Here is a 12,297-nt window from a genome sequence, read left to right on the forward strand (position 1 = left end):
TGTAAAACTCTGGTTTCAGAAGAGCACAAAAATGTGCTTTGCTTTTTTTTAATCACACATTTTATGGCTTGTCCTGTAAATACCAGATTTGTATCCTACATTGTCATTTCATACAAGATCTATCTCTTGGGGTAAAATGGCAAAACATATTAAGAATGTTAATAACTACATCAATAGTTGCGTTCACGCACAGCTCCTTAGCACGGGCTAAGAGGTCAAATTCCTTAGCCCGTGTTAAGAAAACGTGCGTGAACGCTTAGCACGGGCTAAGGAATGCTAAGTACGGGTTAAATCTGATCCGAATTTAAGACGCGGTCTAGACCTTAGCAGGGGCTAACGAAGTATGCGCGAACGCTTAGCCCAGGGCTAAGCGCCCTCTGCAGTGACCTTTGGGTGTGAAAATTGTCCCATGTTCGTATAACGACACTATACTATTCCACCAGTCATTACTCCGCGCTCATTTCCACACTAATCGGGTCACTGTAGTAGAGCGTACAGCAGCTCCAATCGTAGACAAAATAAATTTGGTTCGCTGTCTACGACATGCATTAATAAAACGCTGTATTCTGTTACGCCCGTTGTATACTGTTTATGTGCATCCAAATAAGTGGTCCGTCTTATCTCGCGTTCCTGTGCACGAAACATGCCAGCAGCAGAAATAGAACCTCGCGCGTGTCATCCATTTTTCGTTCGTAAATAGCGGCTTACCAAAGGTCACCGACTAATGGCACCCCTTAGCCCGTGCTAACGACTGGCCCTCCCTGTGCGTGGACGCAATTGGGTCTAGCCGAAATGCAAATATGCTAGATAAGCCTAAATCAGCTTAAATCTTAGCCCGTACTTCGTGTAACGTGAACACAACTAATGTGGCCTCAAAAAAATGTCTGATTACCTTTTAAGACACATGCAAGAGACATTTTTGAAATATTGTCAAGTAAACAATACAAGCCATCTTAAAAGCATGTTTACCATATATCCTAACTCAATTAGATATAATCTAACTATGGTAGATTAACAAGAAAAAGGCTGGAGAATAAAGGAGTTGGTCCCAATTCAAGATTTACCTGTCCTCATCAAAATGTATTTTTTTCACAAAAATGTATACCTCATTTCATTCTTTCATCATCATTAAAAGCCATCAGAAGGGATGTGAATCTTTATTCAGACATACACACATCACAGGTGACCCCCCATCCTATTATTTACTGTTTTACACAGACCCTTCTCAAGATAACATGTGAATGATAGCATATCAAAATATTGCTGTCATCATTTCCAATAGTAGAGCAAATCGAACAGAAGGGCTGTGACTGATTGAAAGGAAAGAGAAAGAAAGAAAGAAAGAAAGAAAACTAATGAAAACCAACTTCTCCATTTTACGACAAGCTGCAAAAGACAATTAATACATGGCACAAATATAAAAGTGACCTTTGTTCCCAATAACTGGTTTATGCATTACTTCATGTTACTTCCCACTGCATATGACTTCAGATTTATACGACTTTGTGTGAGTTGTCAATAGATAAAAACACACAAAGTTGCATTCAACCCCAGCATTAAAGGTACTGGTTGGCAACGGAGAGCTGATTTGGCACAAGTTGATTTCAAAAAGAAAAAAAGAAAAATCAGGGAAGATTTTATCACATTTTTAAACAACCATAATTTCCTAATTAAGTTTAACCTTAAAAAAAAAGTTTTCTGACATTTGTACAGAGCAAAACTGTATAGAAAATATTATATATTTAAAAAATAAACAATTAGGCAAAATCAACTGCTTGAGATGGCAAACTGCCCAAGTAACTCTATGAGGAAATAATTTTTTTTTAAATTAATTAGTAACATAATCCTGCAGGATATTTTTTTAAATGACATTTATACAAATACTTTCATACTTTACAAAAAAAACAAATCTAATGGAATTTGATAATAAAAATTCAACAGTGATGAGAAAATAACTGAGCATTCTGCCATTAACAGATTTGTAAGAACATATAGACATCTAAGCCTTTTGCAAATACCTGATATGGCCTCCCAATACATGTTATAAATTAACCGGCTCCTGGAAAGTACTATCATGCACATATGAACAATACCTGCAGCAATGAATCTGCGCACACACTTTATTTTGTTTTGGATAAACTTGAAATGCAGTCCAGGCAAAATTCCAGTGGCACAACATGACCTATGTTGTTTATTTTTATAGAGTAACGTTTTTAACCCTGTAGCTGTCCTGAAGGTCAAACTAAGTGAGGTCACTGATCACAACCCACATCACCTGGCACCATTACCATATTTTACATCTGTAATTCCAAGGTGAATAAAATGTAGCACGTAATTATTTTTTTTTTTCATACTGTGCACCAAATTTGTTAGTAACAGTATGTGTTGGGTACCTTACAAGTTGAGAACCAGGGCAGTTACTTTTTCTTCTCTGCAGGTTTGGGAGACTAAGCTCTATTCTGTTGAAATATTACTCGTAATTCAATATGACAAAACAGTGAAACACTATATTAATAAATTAACAGTGACCACACCACCTTGGCAAGGCTATAACAATTTTAACATACTATTTTCAAATGTAATGTCATTTAAATGTATCTCAGGATCATTTCTAACCAAAGACCAAAACAGGTCAAGTCATCTACAAGTATGGTTTAATGAGATCAAAATACTCACAAACTTGAGTATTCCCACTGTCCTGTACTATCTTCTCCCATGTTGCCATGGGAATGGTCATTTCTAGTAATGGTCATATCTCCCATTATGTCAGATGTCATATTGCATTGTGGGAAATGTGAGCCCCTGTTTTTCCAAAGCACTAGTTCATCAAACAGACCGTGATTTGGAAATAAAACTAACACACTTGGCCCACATTACTTATGTGACTGATGTCAGCATGCCTTCATGAAGTATGCCACACATTTATCTGAAGGAACGCATGCGTCTAGTATCTAGACTTGCTCTGGGGCACATCCCACTTTCCATACACACAACAGAATTTCAAGGTTTTTTCCAGCGTTGCATGAAAACACGTAATAATTTTATTTCCGATTGACTCGGAAATACTACTTCATACTACGAAGTCAACTGCATGTTGGAACATAATATTTTACCAAACTCACCTTTCAAAAGGGCCAGGGGTTGAAGCTCCACGCTGTTCTTCGTTCTGTACTTGGACGACCCTTGCGATCTTTTCTGCTTTCCTTTCCTAACTGACTTCTTTACAAACGGGTCGATTTTGTCCGAGACCGGGCCAACAGCCGACATACTGTAAATTAAGTGCTATCGCTGGTGTGCAGAGTTGATCGGACTCCGATGACTTTGATATTTTCCGTCGATCTGTGATCTGCCCTTGTTACCCTCGATGTTGATGTATGCCGGATTGCTGAAGCTGAGCGATTTGCAAGCGCTCAAAACGCGTATTTCCACGCCGTCAAGCCATCAACATCTTAATTTATCCGCTCAATAACAATACAAGAATCCAAATTTGTCATCTAGTTGGTCCACAGAGCACAAATTAAGGTGAGATTCGCAATATTTGGTTGTCTTTTCACATACGTACAGCTTGCCAGATTAGTTTTGTTGCTAATATCTTGTCCTAAGCCACCGGTCACATGACGTCAATGGAGCGATTCAATTGGGCGATCACTTTCCAAATGCCCGGATGCATTAGGAATCCTGACGTCAAAGAGAGAGATGTACGCATGTCTGATTGATCAGCTTGCGGGAGACTGAGAGGTACGCTGTCGGTTTCTTTGCCTCTAGTTTTACAACATCCGAGAGAAAGTAGAACCGTCACCCAAAATCAAACCAATCCTGATTACATAAATAATAAACATTATAACACGTTTTATTATTGAGGGGTTAGGATTTAATCATTAAACATAACACCCCGGGTGTAACCCGGTAAATATAACGGTCCATTATTTATTTCAAGTTGCTACGGACGTGGCCATTATGATACGTCAATGTAATATTTGCCCCCCCCTTTTTTTTTATTCTTCTTTTTTTATCCAGCATATTCACTTAAAGAGGTGTAGATCAGCCCAGGAAAGGCAACGGTGTTCTTTAACGTATACCTTTATAAAGACAGCCCACGACAGTACCATGTATGCATAATATCAAGAAGGCATTGGAAGAAGATACATCTTTGGTAATGTATATAAATACTAGTATGCCAGGCGACATTTTTTGACAGTAAATGTCACTTTAGTCTCTTTGGACATTTTTATGTGTAAATTAACAGGCACTGCTGATAGTACATGTGGTGACTAACCGTGACTTTGAAGGGGTTTTTGAACGTTAAAGAAACCACCTGTCTCTGAACATCATCAATTTGACTATAATATTGGCATTTTTTTAAAATGTTAGACACCAAATTAGTTTTTTTGCATGACAACAGACCAGCACCACGAGTTATATAATAGTATGTTGTGTATTTTTTTTTCTTTTTACTGAAAGTAATCACATCATTCTTCACAGATCTAAAATGTATGTCAAGTACCCGGAGCGTGTAGCTGAAACAAGTCGACCTACTTCTAGAATAGCAGTAGTAGACGGTAGACAGTAAACGGTGTGCCGTTGTTAATAATGTTCGAATGTTCTGGGAGTTTCGACTGGGGCACCGTATGCGTATTTTAGGAATAGGCCATTAGCAATGGGGGTGTATGAAAGAGTAATTATGCAATTATTCCTTATTATTAATTAATTATTCCTAGTAATAATTTGTTGTACAGAAGTTGCGACTTACTTTTTCGTTAGGTTGTATATCTGGACACGGGTATTAATACCATTACCGTGATATGGAATATTCGTTTTCACTCAGTTGTGTGAAAATGTGCTAGTATTTTGTTTACCTCACCCGAGTTTCTTATTGTCAAATCCTTCAATTATTCGTATATTACACTGTTCATAGTGACTGTCTATTAACGCGAGTATGTTGGGTGAACAGGAATAATGGAGATGGAATCTTCCGTCACAGACATCCCTAAAATGGGAATATTGCGATAATCCTAGTAGCACAGTTGAAGCATATTTTCGATAGATTGCATAATTAGATATGCAACAATGTACTGTACAATACGACACATTGAAAAAACACTACTATTTGAATTACATGGCATACTTTTTGTTTTTTGTCACCAAATCTGAAGCGGACGTTGGCCTACAAAATTCATGCACAGTGTAAATATTTTGCACAAACAACAAAATATAGTGAACCCCTTGTTGTTATTTATTTAGTTTTGCAATACTACATGTGCGTATTTATATACCCCGGGCACGACAACCACTATATGCATGTTAGTTTGAAAGTTAATCAACATATGAGTTTTGTAGATAATCACCACCCATCAAAGTAGAATGTTAGTATGTTAAGATACCATAAACTCAACAATATTTTAAGGTGTACGTACCTGAAAACAGGCCATGCTATTTTCAGATTGGTTAAAATCAATGGACGTGAAGTTCAAAGTTGCGCACATGGTAAACACAATTGTGCAAGTCGGAAAAATGTCACCCATCAACTCAGATAAGGAATCTTTAGATTAAATTACACATTTGTAAACAATATAACGCAACCATTCCCCGTGCCCTCGACCTATCAGGCTCATGACCCGTGGTGAACATAGTGAAACTATTGAAGCTTTGCCCATGTCCTGATATTCAACAATCATCCCGTAATTTACATTAAATTCCATACAATATTACAAAATCAAGCTGGTGGTTGTGATGACCACGTGTTAACAGTGGGTCTTATGCGCAGTCGCGCTGCACGTCGCGTAGTAAGTCACGTACCACGAATAATGTTATGCAAATGAGATCACAGAACCTACGGTAAAATTCAGCAATATGATTAAGAATTCAAAAAGAAATTTCATATTTGTTTTAGGGGCTATTTTCTATTTTAAACTATTGTATTCTATCGCATGTTTATATTTATGTTGTTAGTTTAAAACAACCATTTTCACAGAATAAGGCGACTAACAAAACAAATTAACCCCGTCCCTCCCCGCCGCGCGTCTATTGTGTGGTTATTCAAGAGATCAAACTCTACTCATCCATAGTGCTAACTAACACTTCTCTCTCTATGTTGTTATTAACAAAGTTTTAATTTTCACAATGCTGGAGAAGACGATGTGAACAAAAGATCTGAAGTTTATTTTTCTTATGATGTTGGTGACAGTTACAAAATAAGTAATTATTATCAGTAAACAGAAGACTTCGAGTAAGTACGAGTTAGACATCGTGCCAAACGAGACAGAGTAGCACTAATGTAAATGCAATTACATGCAAGGAAAACAATCCCGGTGACGCTATTGGCTTGATTGTCTCTTCATTTGCATAGAATTCCCTTTCCCGAAGCCACACTATAATAATAACTTTATTACTCAACAATTACCATCTAGGGGTAATGTATGGTAAGACAAATACAACAATAAAGAGAAAATTACAATAACAATACTATAAAAAAAATTACCATAAAACAAAAACGTTATTTTTTGTATATTGTTTGTTTTAGGTATTTAACTAGTGGAAAACTGTTGTTGCATATGTTTATAAAATTGTTTATTCTATCCTGTTTATTTATTATGTTACATTCTATAAACAGCAATTTTCGTTCTTTCTTATAGCGCCCACAGTCTAAAATAACATTGATTTCATTTTCCACTTTTTTATCATTACATTTTGTACATATTCTATCTTTTTCTTCCACTGTTGGCTTCCTTCTTCGTGCTAATTCAATTTCTAGATTATGGTCACTTATTCTGAATTTTGTTAATATTTTTCTTCTTTATTTCCTTTATTTTCTCTACGTATTTTTCAGTTTTAAATATTGTTTTGAATAAACTGTATGTTCGTAATTTATTCCCTCGATTTGATTGTTACTACAACTAACTATTTGATTTTTCCAGGTCTGTTGATATTCATTTGATAGTTTACTATCGATATTTTTTGAGAACTGATTGGTGTTTTTTTTTATCTCGTATTCACCTTTAGTTTTATTAAATTGGTTCTCCCCCATGATAATGATAAGACTGCTGTATTCATAGAAAATGTTCGAATGATTTTCTGATTATTTTTATTGTTATCATTGTATAATTATAACTCAGAAAATCGCAATAAAATCTTAAGATCATAACTAATTTGACTAAAATTACCTGAATCGTGACAATTTTCCAAATTTGATATAACATGGAAACGTCTCATAACGTCAGCCTGGAATAGATGACCAATGTGCGTTGGTTTTAAACACAGATATGTTATTGTAGCATGTAATTTCAAAGACGTGTCAAGAGGGTAGATATAGCCTGCATGAGACGGACGCTCCCAACTTTCCTTCATTTTTCAAACATCATCTAATCGACGTTGGTGGCGTGCTCCTGAAACACTTTTGCAGCGGTGTCTTCTTTGGAGTTTGCTACTGGTGTTGACCATTGTTACTCGTGTAAAATAGTTGCGACTTTAAATTGGAAATGGGTATGACTTAATATTGAAGTTGTAAACCTACTTTTGGTTTGGCAACAAATTCAGACATTTTGTAGCACTGAAGTTAGTCTGTACTTGGCATATAATCGAAAACAATTCTCATTGTTGCAATCACTCGGGGTCGTTTGCACGTTCATGTTGATTTTTGCACCCTACTTTCAATTCACTTAGAAGGGCCTTTTAGGATTTTGTTGGAACAGGAATTCTCTTTCCACATAAACAGCACTAGGGGTGCCTAGTTTTTGAATTATGAACCTCAATTTTATATATTTCTTATTTTCTGTTTGTTTGTTTTTGTAATCCGTAATCACCACGAATGAACTTATTGCTTTAAAATGCCCACATTTTTACCAATTATTCACATGTATCTTCAAGTTGTATAACTGTTTGTAGTAATAGTGACGTGTTTGTTTATTCTATAAGAAAGAAACTATATAAGACATTTTTTTCTCAGCGTTTACGACAGGGATTCCCTATCTGATTTCAGTGGTGAGCCAAATTTACTGACTTGCAAAATTTTTTTCACAGAAATTTTCTCTCCAAAATTGTTCTCACTAAATTCTGCTCAACACAACCTCCAGCACTGACTTGGTATATGGGTTAAATGGTTAGCATGCTCGCCCAGCAACAAGGAGATCGTGGGTTCGACTCTGGTGGGTCATTACAAGCTGGGATGATGGATGGATCTTGAACGATGGATGGATGATTTAATTGGCTTTACGTTGATCTGCATAAATAAATTAAATAACGGTAACCGTGATTAAATTAAACCGTTGAACACCGCATTTATTCCTGGCAACATTTGGACATTTTTATATATTCTAATACAATTGTTTGTCTGGTGATAAAAGATGAATTTGACGCTCATCGGGTGAAAAGACGAGGCAAACAAAACTCGTTTCTATGTGAAAAGGCGGTTGGACAAGATTTGTCTGAACATTGAACTTCTGGTAGGCTAATCACATGACAATTTGAGGAAAAATTCTATTTCATGTATATAACCATGAATACCTGAATTGTATGTACATTCGAAGCATGCACATAGATCTAGTACACAAAAAATGCAGAACCAATCGCAGAACTTCCTTGATATTACATTCTAAACATCATGATGGATGAAGTGCGTCCCCTATAGTCACCTATTTATATGAGGTGTTAACATATATAGGAATATTCACATACTCACTTATAACAAATATATTTACTCCTCTTCCAATAATCAGATAACGTATTTTTGATCTGTAGAGAGAGAGTTGATTTTGTTGGACACCACACAATTGGCATGCCATTTTGCCATTTTACTCTAAATACATATGTATATCCCACAGTTAAAGGACGGCAACGTGGACGCTAACGCCCGAGATTCAAACAGACTATTTACTACCCTTAGTGTCCGAGTTGCCGTACTTTAACAAAGTAATACTGCGGATCTGGTGAGTTTCAGATGGGGTTTCCGTAGCGCAATCACAGGTTGTGTGTTGTTAAAACGTACGTGTTTTGCGGAATTCCTTTTGAATGTATAGAATGACAATCATGATGGACGAATGACTGCAGTAATCGCACCTGATTCATATACGTATCATAGTGAACAACACGTTGCATTCAATGACAATTCAACTGATTAGCTTCTTTATGATAGTGAGCATGCATCTACATAGCTATACTGGCAAAGTCGGGACTTCTTTTTTGTTTTACAAAAAAAATATATACATATATTTGTCAATTTAGCCTTTTTAGCGTGATCGTGAAAAGTAGCGTGACTGTGAAAGCGATTTCTTTTGCGGTGACTTTAGTTTTCGCGGTCACGCTAAAAGGACTTAAAACATTTTTTCTCTTTGGGAAACAAACAAGCAGCCTCTCGGCTGAGATAGCTCCGCTGTTATAGCTCTGCTGTTAGCAATGCACATTTCGATTAAAGAACAGAAGATATCATTAGAAAATGAACAAGAAGAAAATATCACTTTTTCATCAAAAATGACAAAAATATTCATCAAAATTAGAGAATTGAAGATATCATCATTAAATGAACAAATCTGAGAGTGGTCCATATGTAGTATCTATATATGTAATATTAAAGCAATTGGATTTGCGAATTTTAACAAGATGTCGAAAATATCACTTTTTACCAAAAATGACAAAAATATTCACTAAAATTAGAGAATTAAGATATCATTACAAATTGAACAAATCTGAGAGAGGTCCACATGTAGTACCTATGTATGTAATATCAAAGCAATTGGACTTGCGGTTTCTAACAAGAAGTTGAAAATATCACTTTTTACCAAAAATGACAAAAATATTCACCAAAATTAGAAAATTAAAGATATCATTATGAAATGAACAAATTTGAAAGTGGTCCACATGTAGTATCTATATATGTAATATCAAAGCAATTGGACTTGTGGTTTTTAACAAGAAGTCGAAAGTATCACTTTTTACCAAAAATGACAAAAATATTCACCAAATTTAGAGAATTAAAGATATCATTACAAAATGAACAAATCTGAGAGAGGTCCACATGTAGTACCTATATATGTAATATCAAAGCAATTGGACTTGTAGTTTTTAACAAGAAGTCGAAAATATCACTTTTTACCAAAAATGACAAAAATATTCACCAAAATTAGAAAATTAAAGATATCATTATGAAATGAACAAATTTGAGAGTGGTCCACATGTAGTACCTATATATGTAATATCAAAGCAATTGGACTTGCGGTTTCTAACAAGAAGTTGAAAATATCACTTTTTACCAAAAATGACAAAAATATTCACCAAAATTAGAAAATTAAAGATATCATTATGAAATGAACAAATTTGAAAGTGGTCCACATGTAGTACCTATATATGTAATATCAAAGCAATTGGACTTGTGGTTTTTAACAAGAAGTCGAAAGTATCACTTTTTACCAAAATGACAAAAATATTCACCAAAATTAGAGAATTGAAGATATCAATACAAAATGAACAAATCTGAGAGAGATCCACATGTAGTACCTATATATGTAATATCAAAGCAATTGGACTTGCGGTTTTTAACAAGAAGTTGAAAATATCACTTTTTACCAAAAATGACAAAAATATTCACCAAAATTAGAGAATTGAAGATATGATCATGAAATGAACAAATCTGAGAGAGGTCTACCCAAGGTACATATACACCAAGTATCAAAGCATTCAGACTTGTAGTTTTCAAGAAGAAGTTGAAAATGTAAAACATTGACACGGACGACGGACACCGGACGACGACGGACAATCACTCATATGATAAGCTCCGCTCGACAAAGTCGACAGCAGAGCTAAAAAGAAGTCCCGACTTTGCCAGTATAGCTTGTCGATCTAGGAACCATTTATTCGAATCCCGGGGGTCCTAGTAATCAGGTATTGTTGAGAACGAAGTAACTAGTGTTTCTTGGTTCAAAGAAAGATTACTTTCCAAGAAAATTGTCCATTATCGAAGGTTAGCAAACTATTAGAACAGTAAAGATCAGCCAAAACGTAGTGTTACTATGCTATGCAATTGATCTAGAACAAAATCGATCACAACATCTCTGACAAGAGATCCTTGAGCACTTCCACATTTGTTACTGCTATTCCCGGAAAATGTACAACTATGTACTTGACAGCACTGAATATACACTATATATTCCAGGAAATTGAGAATTACCTCTGTATGTGTCGAGATTTTCTTGAATACCGAGGCAATTAATGTTCCCTTGCAAAAAATGTGATGTTTATTACTGTATATAAAGTGTGAAGTTTACAAGATTCCACTGTGTAAAGTGTGGAGTTTCGAAGATTCTTGTATACGAAGTGTGGATTTTACAAGATTCCTGTATGTAAAGTGTGGAGTTTACAAGATTTCTGTATGTAGAGTGTGGAATTAGCACGATTTATTCGTGCAGTGTGTAATTTACAAGATTCCTGTATATGAAGTGTGGAATTTACAAGATTCCTGTATATAAAGTGTGGATTTTACAAGATTCCACTGTGCAAAGTGTGGAGTGTACAAGATTCCTATATGTAAAGTGTGGAGTTTACAAGATTCCTGTATGTAAAGTGTGGAGTTTACAAGATTCCTGTATATAACGTGTGGAGTTTACAGGATTCCTGTATATGAAGTGTGGAGTTTACAAGATTCTTGTATATAATGTGTGGATTTTACAAGATTCCTGTATACAAAGTGTAGAGTTTACAAGATTCCTGTATATAATGTGTGGATTTTACAAGATTCCTGTATATGAAGTGTGGAGTTTACAAGATTCCTGTATATAAGGTGTGGAGTTTACAAGATTCCTGGATATAAAGTGTGGATTTACAAGATTCCTGTATATGAAGTGTGGAATTTACAAGATTCCTGTATATGAAGTGTGGATTTTACAAGATTCCTGTATATAAGGTGTGGAGTTTACAAGATTCCTGTATATAAGGTGTGGAGTTTACAAGATTCCTGTATATAAGGTGTGGAGTTTACAAGATTCCTGGATATAAAGTGTGGAATTTACAAGATTCCTGTATATGAAGTGTGGAATTTACAAGATTCCTGTATATGAAGTGTGGATTTTACAAGATTCCTGTATATGAAAGTATATGAAGTATATGTATATGAAGGCCTTTCTAAAATGAATTAATGTAATAACTATGTAGAAATTTAAAGACTTTTTTTTTATTTTTTCTGTAACTCAAAGACTTTCCAGACCTCAAAAAATCCAAAGACTTTTAAAGGATTTTCCCAATGCCACGGACCCTGTAGAGAGAATTCCAAGAAAACTGCATATGATGATAAGGATCAAAAAACTATAACCATGG

At 35.3% G+C, this 12,297-nt stretch overlaps 1 protein-coding gene across 2 annotated transcripts in view; it reads right to left on the minus strand.

Moving 5' to 3' along the window:
* The window catches only part of LOC100367657 (serine/threonine-protein phosphatase 2A 56 kDa regulatory subunit epsilon isoform-like), a 62,598-nt gene extending 59,002 nt beyond the window's left edge, over nucleotides 1-3,596 (minus strand). For both annotated transcript variants that reach the window (XM_085492612.1, XM_085492613.1), the window contains exon 1: nucleotides 3,123-3,596. In XM_085492612.1, the coding sequence (XP_085348738.1) occupies nucleotides 3,123-3,267 (145 nt within the window). In that variant the 5' untranslated portion in view covers nucleotides 3,268-3,596. The remainder of the gene's footprint in view (nucleotides 1-3,122) is intronic.
* Nucleotides 3,597-12,297: the final 8,701 nt, after the last annotated feature.

This window comes from Saccoglossus kowalevskii, chromosome 2, assembly GCF_978046115.1.
Source record: "Saccoglossus kowalevskii chromosome 2, keSacKowa6.1, whole genome shotgun sequence".
Classification (NCBI taxonomy): Eukaryota; Metazoa; Hemichordata; class Enteropneusta; family Harrimaniidae; genus Saccoglossus; species Saccoglossus kowalevskii.